Below are 18,985 nucleotides of genomic sequence, written 5' to 3' on the forward strand. Positions count from 1 at the left end.
ATGAAGTGTCAAGGAATTAAACAGAACCAGATATTACTCAGAAAATAATGAGGTGTTTCAAGATCATCCCAAACCTTATATTCTTATCTCTAAATTTCCCTAATATTAGGATATTGCAGTGGTCAGCCTTCAATTTCAGCAGCTTTAGAAATGGGGCCACACGGAGGAAGCAGATATTTGTACATTCAGACACATCCTGATATCTGTGTAATGCAGTTATACCAGCAATGAAACAAAGCATGATTTATACTCATCAAAATGTGTGGAAATCTTCAGGAATTGTGACTTCATTTCTACGACGGTACTGAAATTTGTCAAAATTTATTTTATTATAATGTGGCAATAGCAAAAATTCAGTTGCCAGATGCCATCTGTTCAATGGCTACTATGAATTGGAATGCTTGCATTTCTTCAATCACTTGGCAGGACTTAAAAATAAAAAAAAATTTTAAAAGCCATATTTTTTAATCCCCCAGCAATTAATTAATTAATTTTCTCTTTTCCTTTCTTTTAACAAAAAAAATGACTGCTGACTGAATTTTATCTGCATTTCCAAGTAAATCATGTTCACTCTAGCAAATGCAGGAAATCATTAAAAAAAAAAAACTCAACTGCTATTATACCTTACAGAGAGCATCTTTGTTAAAGTAACAGTGTATCTTAATATGCAAATATATTCACATACAGTTGTGATTATATTAAATACAAAGTATTGAACCATCTATATTGTACTTATTATTGATAAGAATTTTCAGATGCTGTTAAATATTCCTTGGGGGTATAATTTTTAATGAATACATAATATTCCACTGTATAGCTATGCCATATTTTATTTAATAATAATCTACTTGATGAATATTAAAGTTAAGCCAACTTTTGTCTAATATAAATTAGGCTTCAGTACAATAATCAACTTTTAGCTCAATTTACTGAATAATTCAGTCATTTCATATTCAGTCATAGGGTTTACTTTATTCTTATATATAAGTTTTGGATCACTTTAATATCCTTAATTATTAACTTATGCTGGGCACTAAAATCTGAATCATTAGATTCAATGCCATAAACTTTTTTAAGAATCAGACAATGCCAAATTGATTTCCAGAAGTTCCTTACCAATATATATTCCAATTAAAATATCTATTTTATATATTCATTTATATAAATGTCTTTTGCCAGAATTTTTTTTTAAAATTGAGTTTACTGTTACTTGCATTGTCAGTGAGAATTCTATATACTAGAAATTGTTCCTACCATGTTTATGACCAAGACTTCCTCTCAGATTGTTATTTTGTTTATAATATTTATGTAAGTCCAGAAAGTGGAAAATGGTTTTCTTTAATTTTTGTAATAAGTCTAATGTTAATGAAAGAAGCATAATATTCTCCTACACTTTTCATAGCAGTTTTAGCATTTTATTTTTTACAATTAACTGGTATACTGAAATATACTGAAACATAATGAAATGTTCATATGTTACTTATAATGTTCTTTCAGTTTTGACAAAGGCACATTAAGATACAAAACTTTTCTGCCCCCCCAGAAAGTTCCCTTATGCCATTCTCCAGCTGCCAATGCCCCAGAACCAACCACTGATCTGATTTCTAACATTGTATCTTATTTTTGCCTGTTCTAGTAGGTTCTTGTGAGCGAGGAGCATCCAGCTTCACCACATCACTAATTTATTCCCAGTTTGTGGCTTTCCATTTTTATTTTTTATTTCCTTTTTAGTTTTTTGATGGTGCTTTTTTGATGAGCAAAGTTTTAAATTTGATGAAGTCCAAATTATTTCTTCTTATAGTTTGCTTACAGTGCTTTATAAAAGAAATGTTGGCCTATTTCAAAGTCACATCCATCTTAAATTGGTATTTGAATAGTGTGAGGTAGGGATTGAGGTTCATCGTGTCCCCTATAGATTTCCAGTCACTTTAAAACTATTTATTAAAGACATTTTCCTTTTCTCATTGAAATTACCAATAAGCTTGTGAAAGAGGACTTTGGTGTCCTTGTCAAAAATTACTAATTCATATGTATGAATCATTTGCTTTCTGTTCTGTTCCATAGACTATTGTCTATTGTCTGTCTTGATCACTGTCAGTTATAATAAATCCTCAAATTAGAAAGGGTACCCATTCCAATTTGGTTCTGTCTTTTCAAGATAGTTTGGCTAGTCTTAGGCCTTTTCATTCCAAATGCATTTTGAAATTGTCTCATCAAGTTCTAGAAAAAAATGTCTGACTTCTAGGATTTTTATTGGCGGATGTGTCAAATCTATAGGCTATTTAAGGAGAACTGACATCTTAGCAAAATTGACTACTGCAATCATAAAAAACATAGTTTATCATTCCATTTATTTAGATATCTTTTAATTTCTCTCAGCAATATTTAATTTTCAGTGTAGAGGTCTGGTTATATACTTTGCCAGTTTTATTCCTGAGTATGTGACGGTTTTTGATGGTACTGTAAGTGATATTTTTGTATTTCATTTTGTAATTGCCCATTCCTAATATATATGGATATAATGTAAATGTGTATATATATATATAAAATCTCTATATATTATATATATATAATCTATATGTTTACACACACATGCCCATACATACACATTTTTTGCATATTAAATATTTATCCTGAAATATCACTGAGTTCACTTAGTTATGGTTGTTTTCTCACAGATTTCTTAGGAGTTTCCAGGTACATTATCTTTGCTTCTTATTCTTTATCAATTTTTATGATTTTACTTTATTTTCTAGTTATAGTACACAAATCAGAACATTAAGTAGAATAAGTGGAATACTGAATAGAATTGGTGAAAAAGGATATCTTTGTCTTATTCTCAATCTTCTGAGGAAAGTATTCAATATCTTAACCTTCAAAAATTATATTTTCTGAATGATTTTCATTGGTGTCCTTCATCAGTTTGAGATCCTATTCCTAAATTTTTAAGAGTTGTTTTCATAAATGAATATTGTGTTTTATCAAATGCTTTTTATGGATCAACTGTAATAATCATATGATTTCTCCCTCTCTTAATATAGTGAAAGATATTGATTGACTTCAGGAAATGTCTGCATTTCTGGCACATACCAATATTGATCACAGTGTATTATCTTTCCATGTAATACTTAATATTCCTTTTCTAATTTTTAAAATGATTTTATACTTATATACATGAAAGATTCTTGTCTGTAATTTTCTTTTCTTATATTGACTTTGCCTGGTTTTAGCATCTGGGTTATAGCGGCCTCATAAGATGAGTTGTGGAATTCCTCCTCTGAAAGAGTTTGCATACAATTGTTACTGTTTCTTCTTTAACTGCCTGATAGAATTCAACATTGCAATTATGTGGGAGTAGGGTTTGTATATGGGAAGTTGTATAATAATAATTTTCTTTTTTTTTTTTTAAGAGAGGAAGGGGGGAGGGGCAGAGAGAGAGAATCTTAAGCAGGCTCCACACCCAACATGGAGCCTGACATAGTGCTTGATCTCACAACCTTGACATCATGACCTGAGCCGAAATCAAGAGTTGGATGCTTACTGATTGAGCCACCCAGGGGCCCTAATAATTTTAATTTCTTTAATGGGTATAGGGCTCTTTAGATTTTCTATTTTTTTGTGAGTCAGTTTGAGTAATTGGAATCTCTAGTAAGTGGTATAAAGTAGATTATTTTTAAAAATTAGATTATTTTTAACCCAGCATGAGAAAGGCTATATTTTAATAAAAGATAACTTGTTAAAATTTATCATCAATTTGTTGTCAAATTATTAATGCTTTACTTATGTTGCTTTTATTTTGTATGGTTCCTAACTATTTCCTTTATTATTTTTAAAATATTTTTATCCAGTGAAGTTCAAAGATTTAAATTACATATTAGATTTTATTTATGAATACTGTAATCAGAGATAATATTAAGAAATGTTTCCTTATGGGGGCACCTGGGTGGCTCAGTCAGTGAACTGTCTGCCTTCGGCTCAGGTCATGGTCCCAGGGTCCTGGGATCGAGCCCCACATCGGGCTCACTACTCTGTGGGAAGCCTTCTTCTCCCTCTCCCACTCCCCCTGCTTGTGTTCCCTCTCTCGCTGTGTCTCTCTCTGTCAAATAAATAAAATCTTAAAAAAAATTTTTTTTTTCCTTATGGCAGATGGAAATTAAAAACATTTCTCACAACACTTTCCCCTCCGATTTTAACAACCGTTATAACCTGAGCACTGAGAAAGATACTGTTGCTATTGGAATTTTAAATTGTACTCAAAGAAAAATGTAGAGCTTTACAAAATATATTAGAAAAATGAAAAGCTGAAAATTAATAATCAAACATCCATTTCAAAAGATTTGAAAAAGAACCTGCAATTAAACCCCAATCTGTGAAGCAACTCATATTGAATGAGAGCAGAAATCAATACAATTTAAAACATAATGAAGAGAAGTCTCACAGATAGGTAAATCTCTGATGATACAGATTAAGAAAAAAAAAAAAACCCACACGTAACCCATATGAAGTAAAAAGGGGCTACCAGTACAATGTGAACAGGTATTAAGAAGATAATACAAGGATGTTGTATTTAGTCAAATGACTAAATCCTAAAATCACTGGTAGATTTTTTGAAGCTAATTATAATCGAGTTTATTACCCAAAGTTTTCAAATGTTAATGCACATTAGGGTCACTGAGGTTGTTAAAATATAGACATCTGGCCCTGCATCCTAAGAAATGTTTTCTTTGTGGGTATGGGTGGGGGACCCAGAATTTACTTGTTTAGCACGCTCCTGACGTGAGTGTGATGGTGACGTTCACCTGTGTCCCAGACACCTACTGATTTTCCTGCCAGGCACTGTGCTACTTGGTTCCCATGCTGGGTTTTACTTAATCCTCACAACAATCCTATGAGATACACACTATCATGATCATTCTCAAGAGTAGGAAGCTGAGATTTAGAGAATTTCTGTCACTTGCTGATGACCCCAGAGTTTAGAAGTGGAATACACCTTGATGATACACTAAATTTGTCTGGCAACTTTTGTTATCAGGTTCCATGTTGGAATTTTATGCTCTAGGCTATTTTGTTTTACTGTGGCAAGAAAAAAATAGTTCATCAAAACTTGGCTGTATCAAAAAGTGAAATTTCATTTTTATATATTGAATTCATTTAAGGTTTTCTTTTCTTTTTTGTATGTTTGTATTTATTTTCTGTCAAAGGAAGTCTCATTTAACCCAATGTGTGATCAAGTTCAATCTTGGATCTTCCTCCCCTTTTCATCTTAGGCTGAATTGATATAGTCACAGGAGTCAACAGAGGAAATGGGAGTCCTCTTATCTGGTTTGTATGTATCCACATCCCTGTGAAGTTACATCACTCTGCTTTCCTGTGATATGGCAACTTCGACTCCTAGATAGTGTCTGGAGTCCAGGGTGGGCACATAGGAACTTGGGCACCCCTTCTAGGCCACACTGTGTTTTGAGACAGTTGAGGCTCTCTTTGTCTTCTTACACCTTTCTGGGCACTCCTGACATCTCCCCACTATTCTTCCCATGCTTGTCATCAAACCCAATATGGAGAATCAAATTCTAGTATTTGCTCTTGAAGAAATCTCCAGTTTATATAAGGAGATATAAACATGTGTCTCTGTCTACCCAAACTCCCATGGAAACGGGAAGGGCAAGTCATTTACTTCTTATTCTCCAGAAAACTTATTTTCAAAGTCTCTCTTTTCTTCTTGCCTGAGGCTGGGAAATACCAGTAATTCTGGATTCAACATTCTCCCCTCAAAAGTTTTTCTTTCACATTATTAAAAATGCTTTTGAAATTTGCATCTTTGTTCTCACTGTGTTTGTACAGGGAATGTTTCCAGGGCAAAGGAAACACGACCAGTCCTTTGGTGTTTCAAGATAGTTCTTCCAGTATGCATCTCACTTTGCAATGACACAGTTTCAGTCTGACAAAGGATCATTTTGATTTGGCAATGTGGTAAGAGAAGTACTTAAAGCATTTTTGACTGCCTGAAGCACTTACTGCGAAAAGAAGCAGAAATAAAATAATACATTATATGTTAATAAAAAAAATAAACAAAACAAAACAAAAAAAAAGAGGCAGAAATATATATGGTATTGACCTTTATTCCATTGTAGTGCATGTTGAAGACCACCAAATGGGGAAAGTGGTAGTTTTAACCAGGTTTGTTAATTATATGCAGTGTCAATATCCATCAGTGAAATTAAAGCAATGCAACACAAGGCAAGGCAAAGAGTGTAGCCTGTTCAAGACTTTGTGTTGCATTTATGAATGTTATCTTATTCCTGATGGGGTGGCTGTTCCCATTATCTTCACCTTTCAGTCTTCCCTGTAGATAATCACCTCCGTGGGCTATACTGGCATTTTCAGATGTGTTTCATGGAAGGTAAGTTCTACAGGGTATGAATAAGTGTTATGTGTAGAAAGAGACACACAGAAAATTGAGTTTGGGAAAAGTTACATTATACAAACTTAAACAAGGTCTTTACTATAGGACACCTCAATAACTTTACTCTGTTAATGTATGTTGTGATCATTATACAGAGTGGTTTTAGTTTCCTAGAGCTACTGTAACAAAGTACCACAAACTGGGTGGCTTAAAGCAACATAAATTTAACATCTCATAGTTCTAGAGGCTAAAAATCTGAAATCAAGGTGTTGGCAGGGCCATGAACTCTCTGAAAGCTCTAGGGGAAGAATCCATCTTGCTTCTTCTAGTTCCTGGTGTTTTCTGGCAATCTTTAGCCTTCCTTGGCTTGTAGATGCATCACTGCAGTCCGCCTGCTTGTGTCTTCACATCATCTTCCCTCTGTGCATGTCTGTCTCTGTGTCCAAATTTCCCCATTTTATAAGGATATATTGTAGGTTATATTGGATTAGGGGTCATTCTAATGACCTCATTTAAACCTGGTTATCTTTGTAAAGACCCTATTCCCAATAAGATCACATTCTTAGGGACTGAAGGCTATGACTTCGATATATCTTATTTTGGGGAGGGGACAATTCAACCCAAAACAGTGTTATATAGTATTAAATTTACTCCACTGATAACCTCATTTCAGAGAACATGTAGTAATAGCAGTAGAATTTCCTGGAACTCATTTTGGGAAATACTAGAGTATGTGGATGGCATTTTAGAAGCTTAAATATAGGTATGTGTAGGTTTTTTCCCATGCAAAAGTTGGTTTTGCTCATGGTTGTTCTATGGACAAAAAAAATAAACTTGGAAAACTTTTCTTTAATGGTTATAAAGAATGTGTATAAGAATGAAAATGATTTACCCCAGATCATTTTTGAAAAATTGGGGAAAAGATCCTTAAAATAGGGAGACTTGTATTGTTACTGTTGTCATTGTTTTGTCATTAACTGGTCATTTTCCATGTGAGTAAGTTTCTGCAAATATTGGCTTTAGCTATTGATGGGCATTAAGAATTGCAGATTTGCCTGATTGAAAAAGCTTGTTTGGAGGAATAAAAAATAATTTTAAAAAAGAAGAAGATAGGCTGTTCTGACATCATTTTCCCTTTATTTGAGCATGCACTTTTTACACCTCAGATGGTAGATTGGATCATTTTTTTTCTCAATTCTTCATTTCCTCTCCATAGTAGATCGTAAGTTCCAACTCATGTCATGGCCTCCTAGATAGAGTGTCCTGCTGGCCTCCTGACTTCGGGTTTGGCCATAGGATTTGCTTTGGCCAATGGAGTATCAGTGGACATGACACATGCAGAGGCTTAATTTGTGTTGCAAGTTTGGGCTTGCTTGCTTGCCCTACTGTTTTTTGTTTTGAGAACATGCCTTGGGTAGCCATTAGTGTAAGGAGGGTAAGAGATATAATGGAAAAGACATGGCCACCTGTATAGCTTGGGGCCAATCTCAGCAGCACCCAGCCTAAGTCAGGAGAATCCTGGCCAACCCATCTGTGCATGAATGATAAAGGTCTGTGCTATTGAGATTTTGTGTGACGAGTAACACAGCGTTATTTTAAAACACAATGATCTAATTAAGCACCTTGTTTACGGGTTTGTCTCCTTCACTACTTTGGGAGCTTCTTGAAAGTAATGACGATATTTTATATAATTCTACATTTCCTCAGCCTAGTTCTTGCATATCATAGCCTCAAAAATGTTTGATGGGTGAATACTGAATGAGTGAATGACATACAAGAGTGTCTGAGTGGAATGTAAGAAGCATGGTTACTAAGGAAACCCAGGTAAATAATTTAGAAAAAAACACTGGAATACTGCTTTGCTTCTGGAGGAAAGTTATACACATTCTTGGGCTAAAAGTAAAAATTTGTACCAATTCTAGTCCATTCATAAGCAGGGACACTAGTTACTAGATAAAACCAAACTTTCAGATCTGACTCTGAATTAACCAGATGGTAAAGTCTGAGTTACTTTTCCATTTTGTTCCAAATGGTGATCTCTTGCATCAGTAGCAAACTGGACATATCCTCTGAATCTGCTTCCAACAACAATTGCAGGAATTTTCTACAAGTGCCTTCCTTCTTGGTTACGATGCTTACTTCTGCTATTAATGATTAACATGTAACCTTTGTTTTCTAAAATTGCTATTATGTATAGTGAATCCTTTATAAATGACCATTAATTGTAACACCATACATTTTAAGGTCAGTGTAGGCTACCTTAAATATTACAGAAAGATGTGAAGATTCTAGAAGTTGTAAGAATTTAAAGTTCAAATGTCGACTTAATATACACTTCTTGTGGCAGTGTTATCTGAGGTCTAAGAATAAGTTTGTGTGTGTGTGTTTACTTTCTCCTCTACCATGTGGGATTCTGAGTCAATATGAAAGCAGCTGACAGCACTAGATAAAGATGATTAGAGCGAAGAATTTAATCGATAACCACTTTTATCTCAGCAACAGACATTACACCTTTAAAAATTATTTGCACAAATGTTTATTCTTAGCTGGTCTCAGAGTAAATAAGGCCAAGCTCTGTGAAGGGTCAGAAAAACATTAGAAAAGAAGGAGCAATTCCGAATGTCAAAAAAAAAAAAAATGCTGTGGTCAAGCCTGAGCAGTGAGTCTTTCCTTGATGATAGGGTACCACAAGATCACCCCAAGCCACAACAATGTCATTTCTGACATCAATTCTGCAGGCATATGGATCTCATCTCTTAGGAGAAATTCCAAATTACGTCCAAGCACACCATTGATAAAATAGTAAAATAATGTTTCTGATGAAGAATACATTATATAATTTAATACTAAAACACCTTAAGAAAAAAACCTGAATCTGGAATGACAAATCTTTCAAATCTGTACATATTAATGATTTCAAACATGTATTAGGAAGTGAAGAATTTTATTTATTTCAGGAAGTGTTATACCTGAAGAGTCTGGAATAGTGATAGAAAGACATGAAAGGACAGTTTTAAAAGATAATGTTATTTTTGAAAGACTTTAATAAGCTAGCTAAAACAGTAAGTACTTTCCTTACACATAGTAAAATGAACAGGTGTACTGTCTTAGGAACAGGTGTGTCCCTAAAGCAACCATGGGACCCAAGGGTGGGGGCTGAAGTTGGCCAAAGACCATTTTTAGTCTTTACCATGAGAACCACTGGTATTTATTTCAAGGGGACCATACAATGGAATTATCATATTTATAAGAGAAGTCTGTTGATTAGCGAGTGAGAAAATCAGGGTAGGTCAATCTGTGTATGTTTCTCTCCTAGCCAGCAAGTATGTGTATACACACACACACACACACACACTGAAATTTTTAAGCTAGCAATAGTAAAACCTGTAATCCTGATATTCTGTCAAGATTTATGCTTTTCATGTTCTCCTATGGTATGAATGACTATTTTAAAAAGTTTTAGCTAGACTTCAAGGGGCCAAGAACAGAGGAAAGATGTTATTACCTGAACCCAAGGCACTTTAAAGAAAGTGTACGCAGATTTGAAGAGCCTAGAGCAATGGCCCTGTCTGTGGCCTTGGGACTCAAAAAGAAATTCACCAAGTGGAGAGTGATTTCTAGGGAAAGGAGACCCTTCCATTCATGAAGTTTCCTCCTAATGCTGAACGCTAAAGAGTCTCAGTGACAGTGCATGTTGTATGTTTAAGTAAGATTGCTGATCTCCTTCTAGGGTACCATGTATTTTTAGGGGGTCATTTATTTTATTTTATTTTTTTATTATTATTATTTTTAAAGATTTTATTTATTTATTTGACAGAGAGAGACACAGCGAGAGAGGGAACACAAGCAGGGGGAGTGGGAGAGGGAGAAGCAGGCTCCCCGCGGAGCAGGGAGCCCGATGCGGGGCTCGATCCCAGGACCCTGGGACCATGACCTGAGCCGAAGGCAGACGCTTAACGACTGAGCCACTCAGGCGCCCCTTTAGGGGGTCATTTAGAAGAACCAAACACTACCTTCTCTAACTAAATAATTGCTCATAAATTTCTAAAAGTATTTTTAAAAGAACATCTATCCCTTTGTATGAAGTTAGGACTATTAAGCAAAATAGAGCTAAGAAAACCATTTATGGCATTGCATGTTAATATAATTTCAGATCTTCTCTAGTAGACTATTTTGCATCGCCTCACTAAACCATCATGAGTTAATTTTCACTCATTAGGAAACTAAAATCAGGAGAGAGTAAATTTTCCGAGCTAAGTAAGGGGGCATAGCAGGCATTCAGACTGTGGCCTGAAAAGTTTACTTGGCAGGCCGTGTCTGCTTGTGCTATATATCTTAGTAAATTATCCTGACATTATTATGAAATTAAAAATAAACTCATAGGGATGCCTTGGTGGCTCAATCAGTTAAGCATCTGCCTTCAGCTCAGGTCATGATCCCAGGGTCCTGGGATCTAATCCTGCATTGAGCTCTCTGCTCTACAGGAATCCTGCGTCTCCCTCTGCCTGCCACTCCCCCTGCTTGTGCTCTCTCACTCTGACAAATAAATAAATAAATAAAATCTAAAAAAATAATAAATGAATTCATAATAAGCCAAAGAAGTACATTATCCATTAGTCCTGGTGGAAACCATATACAACCCCAAATCTTTTTTCTTTTTTAAGATTTTACTTATTTATTTGAGAGAGAAAGATAGAGAGAGAGTGACCACGAGCAGGGGGGAAGGGGTAGAGGGGAAGGGAGAAGAAGCAAGCTCCCCACTGAGCAGGAAGCCTGATGCGGGGCTTGATCCCAGGACCCTGGGATCATAACCTGAGCTGAAGGCAGACGTTAACCAACTGAGCTACCCAGGCGCCCATACAACCTCAAATCTTTTAAAAACATACAATTCACACTAAATGAGCCACACAGTGATGCTCCCACCCACAGGCCTAATTTATTCCCTTTCTTCATGTTTCCTTTATGAAGTACTTTACGAATGTTTATCAGTAAGAGTTTCTTTCCTCCTTTTCTGAAACGGTGGGTGAGCGGCATGCCTGTGGATGTTCTGTAGGTAGCACAAGCTGTCAGGAAACAGATCAGAGAGATGAGATTCATCCCGGAGAGTGTGGGAGAGAACTGGAATGTGAAATGAAAGCTGGAAGAAGAGTTGCAGAAATGCCTCCATGACTTTCTGAAAACTGCCAGTATCGGCAAAGGTGTGGTGCCCACATGTGTTTGTGACCAATTAACAGGGAAAACTTGTTTTTTTTTCTTTTTTCAGGTTAGCATCAAACAATAAAATAATGCTTTTTAATGGGCTACGGAACAGTGATGGCTGTTAGCATGTTATTAGTCATAACAAGTTCATGATCACCAATGCTATCCTGGGGCAATTTTAGCTGTGCTGTCTAATTTATAAGCCACAGATAATTCCAGGATTTCTTTTTAATAATTAGGGGCAAGCTTCACCAGTGCCTCTCCATCTTTTCAAAAAGGCCATCAAAAATTAGCAACACTGAAAAGTTTCTATTTGCATTTAGTTTATTAGGTCATCTAGTGATGATTATAATTATTTTAAAAAATGAAGAAAAAGGAGCTCATCACATTACTCTGATTTCATGATTCAGAGGTGCTAGGCAAGAACATGCAGAATTTCAGAAATGCCTCTTAGGTTAGAGAACAGGATAGTAAGTAATGTGTATCACATAAGCCTCAATTTTATTATACCCTGATATTTCATCCTTGCATACTTATAGTATGCTATGGACTGAATTGTGCATCCCTAAAATTCATGTTGAAGCTCTAACCTCTGAGGTGATTTAGAGATGGAATCTTTGGGAGTGATTAAGTTTAGATGAGAACATGAGGGTGGGTCCCCCATAGTGGGAGATTAGTGCTGTATGAGAAAAGACCTGAGACAGATTTCTCTCCCTCCCTCCCTCCTTCCCTCTCTCCCTCTCTCTCATGTGGGGACACAGCGAGAAGAGAAGATGGCTGTCTGCAAGTCAAAAAGAGGAACCTCACTGGAAATCAACTCTTAATCTTGGATTTCTAGCCCCCAGAATTGTAAGAAATTAATTCCTATTGTTGAGGTCACCCAGTCTATGGTACTTTGTTCTGGCAGCCTGAGCTAAGACATGGTATTACCAAATTCCCTAAAATCTATTGACAAGTAACATGATAAACCAATTTGTTAATTTAGACTCTAAATCTACAACAACTCTCAAAGAAGAAAACGTAGAAATGTTGTACATTCAAAACTCCCTATCTAGTGAGTTAACTTATTAGTTATTTATTTAGATAAATTGCAAACGTCACAGTGCAAGAGGTCAGGACACCTGGGTTGTACCTTAGGAATTTCTCCTGGTTGCTATGCAACCTTGGGAAAGTCTCTTCACAGCTCAGATGGATTAGGTTACTTTTTTCTAAAAATTGTTGGTCTGAAACGTTCCTAAGGTCCCTCCCAGTGTCAGAGTTCTACAACCATTAGGGCACTCTAAATAATGGAAGGCAAGTCACACTCACCATTTTGTTCTCGCTGTACGCCTGCCGCCAGAAGGTCGGGCTCGCCAAGGCTGATGTCATTCAGCCGGGTCCCCAGACACTCCATGCAGAGATGTTTGCACCACTCCTCGGCCTCCAGCTCTGAAAATGAACACACACCACCGAAGTCAGGCAGTGCTGCGCAGGAATGAGACAGGAAGATAACTTCCTGAACCTTTTTCCTAAGTAGGTGGTAAGAGTTAAAAATCTACCTGAAGAAAACAAAAACACCACAATTTGGCTATTGTGGACATTGCTGCTATGAACATGGGGGTGCAGGTGCCCCTTCGGATCCCTACATTTGTATCTTTGGGGTGAATACCTAGTAGTGGAAAGAGCCGAGATGTCCACCAACAGATGAATGGATAAAGAAGATGTGGTATATACATACAATGGAATATTACTCAGCCATCAGAAAGGATGAATACCATTTACATCAACATGGATGGAAATGGAGGGTATTATGCTTAATGAAATAAGTCAATCAGAGAAAGGCAATTATCATATGGTTTCACTCATATGTGGAATATAAGAAACAGAGCAGAGGACCATAGGGGAAGGGAGGGAAAACTGAATGGGAAGTCATTCGAGAGGGAGAAAACCATGAGAGACTCTTAACTCTAGGAAACAAAACGAGGGTTGTGGATAGGGAGGTGGGTGGGGGATGGGGTAACTGGGTGATGGGCATTAAGGAGGGAACCTGATGTGATGAGCACTGGGTGTTATACTCAACTGATAAATTACTGAACACTAGATCTGAAATAATGATGTACTATAAGTTGGCTACTTGAATTTATAAATAAAAAAAAGATGAAACAAAAAACCCTATTTTTGAGAAGTGAAAAAAATCCCCACAATTAATTCCCATGGGCTGACATTATAACATATTTTAAAGTCATTTTAACTTATTCCAATGTACTTTATCTTATTTACAAATAATAATCTGAGAATATTGTTTACTATCTAGTATATTTTAGATTGATTTAATTTTTGGAGGGCAAGTACTCAGAAAAATTAATTAAATATAAAATAAAGATATATAAATGAATACTTGAAAAATGTCAGACTAAAATAAACGAGAGAATGTGACTTAGATTTGGGTGGGTCAAAGCTCTGATCCTTCATTCTGAACTGCAATGGATCAAAGATCAGCACAAGAATGTGATAGCTTTTCTTCTGTAAACATCAAAAATGGTCCATCCTTACTTTAAAAAGAAATTGGGATAGAATATTCAAAGTAACTTTCCCTTTTAGAAAACTCCAATTATCTAAGATATTGGTTATCTTCCAACTTCTTTATATTTGCAAGTTTATTCTTTGCTTGAAACATTAGAACATCTTACACCTACACAGACTCTTGTAGTATCTCACACTTTCACAAACATAAGTGAATTTGATTCTTATATAAGGCCTGTGTGGGTGAGGTGGGTAAGTAGAGTCACACCTGGGTCCCATATCACTAGTCAGCACCAAGACAGAATTGCAGCCCATATCTTCTAGATATTATAATATGAAGAATCTGAAAAAGGGTATGAGGTTGAAAATTTGGGGCCAAGCCCCAAAACTGCTGCCCAGAAATTGGATGAGAACTTTCCATTGACAACCGCCCAGAGACATTTCTGACTCTCCCACATAGCATAAATCTGTACTAGAACAGTTTAATATAGATTTCCTTCAAATCTCTTGTTACTCTCCACGGATGACATTCCAACCTTTGCCTTGGCATTTTAAACTACCCAAAAAAAGTTACCTGTGACAGGTTTTCTTGACTCTAGGGATCTGAATACCAACTGCTCTGCTCAATAGTCAATACCATCAAACTCGGGTAATGTTTTCTTGCTGCGCTTAGTCACACTGCCTTAGCATCAAAAATAGGTTTGATCAATGAGATGTCAAGCCAAATTTGTCATTTATTTTTAGTTTTATCAAGACCATAAAATGCTGTGAAAAAAATAAAGAAAAAGAGCACGTAGTCCTCCACAGGGACCATTCTAATGAGAACAGTAGTTCCTATGCTCTAGGCATGAAAGGTGTTTCTTAAGGTACAGTTTGCGTGTGTCATGAACCATCCCCTCAGTGGTTCAAAACACACCATCCACCTAGGGCAGGGAGGAAGTAGATTTTCACGTGAGCCTGGCCTCCTGCTCAGGTGGAATCAGAGCCTACATCTGGCTGCTTAGGCCTTTCCTTGGGAACCTAAAAAATAACCCTTTCCAGTCACAAGGCCAGTAATATACAGAAGGGGCACTGGCTGAAACTCACAGCTTCCATGAAAAATCATTTTTAGTAAGGGAATGCCAGTCTTCCTGGAAAAAATTTGATAGAAGAAGCATCAGCATGTATTGGAAATCATTTTCATCAGATAGAGGAGTTTTGATTTATAAGATTTATATAAAAGTTTTGAAAGCTTTTTAAACAACAAATCAAAATCTCAAACCAATTTCCATGCCGTGTCTCTAGAAATCCTTGACATTTCTGTGAAGGGAGACAATATGACTATATTTTCCCTTTTTTATATTTTTATGTCGTGAATATTTCTCAGGACTCCACAATTTTAAATCATCAGGAAAATCACATGCAATTAACATCTCATCTGCACGACTTTACCTGACAGTATTTCGGATACTCCATAGATGGAGCTGAGACTACCTAGTAGCAATGCTGTTTGGGATCAAAATAAAAATGTTAAGTATGACAAAGTATGTCATGTAAGTATGACACCTTTGTACCAGTGTTCCCTTTAAATACAAAGTCAGCGCATTCCCAGAAGTTAAAGAAATATGTCACTCATTTGTATTAATTCTTTTGCCCTAGGATTCAATAGACAAAACAACCATATAATACTTCAGCATTTTAACAGTACAGTAGCATGTAGGAATAGGAATAGCAAAAGTAATAAAAGTAGAGGATATATAGTCACATTAATGACAAGCGTAGACAATTTCAGAAAGAGAGAGAAACAGAGAGGAAGAGAGAGGCAGAGGGAGGGAGAGAGACATCCTTGCAATTCAGGTATCAGTAGAAGTTCATTTCTTTTCTAACAAAAATTTACCGTGAACTCACTATAAGCGAGGCACTGTTCTGTGCTAGGAGGTTAGGTGAAAAACACACAGTTTCTGTTGTCTCTAATGTTAGTCTAGCGGGGCGGGCTGGTGAGTCTAAATGTGGTACCCTGCAGGGCTGTGGGTTTGGTCCATAGGACCTGGGAGCTGTGGCAAAGGCTGAGCAGCTTGCAAGGGATGTGGTCAGGGACCTGCAGGACAAGCAGAAAGAAGGGGAGGGCATATGTACATGTGAGTGTGTGTGTGTGCGTGGGGGGGGGTATTTGTGAGTGTGTATCTGTGTGTGACTGAGTCTGTGACGTGTGCATATGAGTGTGTTTTAGTGTGTGTGGGTATTTGTGACAGTATGTGTGAGTGTGAATGTGTCAGTGTGTGTGTGTGCGCGTGTGAGGGTATGTGTGGATATGTGAATGTGTTTGTGTGAGTGTGCTGGAGGAACGATGCTGGACTGAGGAGGGTGGCCAGGGGCCAAGATGGAAAGGCGTCTCCTGGGATCCTGTGAACAGCTAGGGACAGCCCGGAGTTCATGCAGCAAACTCTGAGAAACAGTCAGCACTCTGTCCTTTCTCTTCATAGTGTTGTAGTACAGGAGTGCCCCCCAGATCCACGGGTTCAGTTACTCAAACGTGGTTGGAACCAGATGATCCTCCTCTGATACAGCATCAGGAGGTCAAAGTCGCCTAACACTACATCACATCGCCTACGTCACTCGCCTCCCCTCATCTCCTCACGTGGGCATCTTATCATCTCACATCATCACAAGGAGAAGGGTGAGTACTGCACAAGATATCTTGAGGGGCACCTGGGTGGTCCTTAAGCGTCTGCCTTTGGCTCAGGTCATGATCCCAGGGTCCTGGGATCAAGCCCCGCATCGGGCTCCCTGCTCTGCAGGAAGCCTGCTTCTCCCTCTCCCACTCCCCCTGCTTGTGTTCCCTCTCTCGCTGTGTCTCTCTCTGTCAAATAAATACATTAAATCTTTTAAAAAAAAGATATCTTGAGAGAGACCACATTCACATAGCTTTCATTACAGTATATTATAATTATTCTATTTTATTATTGTTGTTAATCTCTTACTGTGCCTAATTTGTAATAAAACTTTATCATGGGTATGTGTGTCTAGGAAAAAACAGTCTAATAGGGTTTGGTTCTACCCCTGGTTTCAGGCATCCACTGGTATCTTGGAATGTGCCCCCCATGGAAAAGGGGGGGGGTTGTACTATTTAGTTCAAGCCTTTATCTCAAAAGTATTAAGCTTTGTAATCTGCATACTTGATCGAACAGTTTTGCTGCAGATAAGCTGAATTTGTCTAAGTATTATACAATGATTTGGTTTTTTAAAACCCATTTTTGATAGTCACCCTTCAAATAATTATACCTATGCTTTTTATTTGTTCTTTCTTAGGAAAACTATGTATTGAAATCCTTTAAACTTTTATGGTGTGTTAACTTATTTTGTCTCATCATTATTTAACTAGTGTTTTTGCTGAATTATCTTCCATATTTTACTTCCTCTATTTTATTTTTGCAGAACAGAGGAGATTAAATACAAACGCAATCATCAAAACCCACTGCATTTTAAAATGTTTATTTTCCCACAGATTCAGTGCCTTTTGTCTTTCATTTTATCTTTCAAACTTCTACCTACATATAGTGTATAAATAATTAAATTTCTTTATGGCTGCCTGGGTGGCTCAGTTGATTGAGCTTCCTACTCTTGATTTCCGCTTAGGTCGTGATCTGGTGGGTCATGGGATCCAGCCCCAAGTAGGGCTCCCCACTCACCAGGGAGTCTGCTTGTCCCTCTCCCTCCCCCCGCTTGCACACTCACTCTCTTCTTTCTCTCCCTCTGTCTCTATCTCAAATAAATAAAAAAAAAAATCAAATTTCTTTAAAGAGGAATATAGGCACAAAATGTTTTATGATGCTTTCTATGTTTTCTCTTCATGATGGAAGTGCTTTTTCATTAAGATGTCTTTTTCAGATAGCTTGCAGGTATGCTCAAATTTTTAATTCAGGTAAGTAACTTTTTCTCTAGAACTGACGTCCAAATAATGTTTTCATTATGTATAAAATTAGTTAAATGAAGAAGTTTGGTAACTTCCAAAAGAAAAAAATTGGAAAATGTTTGGGGATAACCAGTCAAATGGAGAAGAGAGGCTGAGTTAAATGAGTGAATTATCGGACGAATGGGTTTATTGATTGTAAGGGAAAAGATCAGGGAAAGTGCAAAATAGAAATACAGTGAACGGAGGAGGGCTCCTCCCTGAGTCTCTTTCCATCCTTCTTTCACAGAATTCTGGGGAGAGAATGGCTGTAACCCTTTGAATCAGAAGAGGTCTTTACATAGCAGACCTTTAGTTAATGCTTACTGAATAAATGATTAAATTCGAGCTTTATTACATTCACTAAATTTAGGCCTTAGGTTAATGATATGAAAGTGAAATGATCCAAAATAGGCTATATTTGAAAACAGTGAAAAATTTTTCATCACATATATAGAAAATAGACTATCCGCCAAAATCATATAGCACTAAATAAAATAAAACTTAAAAATAGCATTAAATCACATTCGTGTTAATTTATTGCAAGATTCAGAACTAGTTTCGTATGGAAATAATAAATTATTGTGTTTGGTCCTCACTGGGTTTAGCTTTTTTTTTTTTAAATTTTTTATTGTTAAGTTAATCAACATACATTACATCGTTAGTTTTTGATGTAGTGTTCCATGATTCATTGTTTGTGCATAACACCTAGTGCAGAATGTGCCCTCTTTAACAGCCATCACCAAGGTAACCCAACCTCCCACCCCCCTCCCCTCTAGAACCCTCAGTTTGTTTCTCAGAGTCCATCGTCTCTCATGGTTCATCCCCCCTCCGATTCCCCCCCTTCATTCTTCCCCTCCTGCTATCTTTTTTTTTCTTAATATATATTGCATTATTTGTTTCAGAGGTACAGATCTGTGATTCAACAGTCTTGCACACTTCACAGCGCTCAC

General features: G+C 36.8%; 1 protein-coding gene across 1 annotated transcript in view; it reads right to left on the reverse strand.

The window, feature by feature from the left end:
- DOK6 (docking protein 6) overlaps positions 1 to 18,985 on the reverse strand; it is a 229,105-nt gene that overhangs the window by 149,618 nt on the left and 60,502 nt on the right. The window contains exon 2 of the mRNA XM_081801046.1: positions 12,911 to 13,030. Within this exon, the coding sequence (XP_081657172.1) occupies positions 12,911 to 12,995 (85 nt within the window). The 5' untranslated portion in view covers positions 12,996 to 13,030. The remainder of the gene's footprint in view (positions 1 to 12,910; positions 13,031 to 18,985) is intronic.

This window comes from Leptonychotes weddellii, chromosome 13, assembly GCF_054177405.1.
Source record: "Leptonychotes weddellii isolate Sample4059 chromosome 13, ASM5417740v2, whole genome shotgun sequence".
Taxonomy (NCBI): Eukaryota; Metazoa; Chordata; class Mammalia; order Carnivora; family Phocidae; genus Leptonychotes; species Leptonychotes weddellii.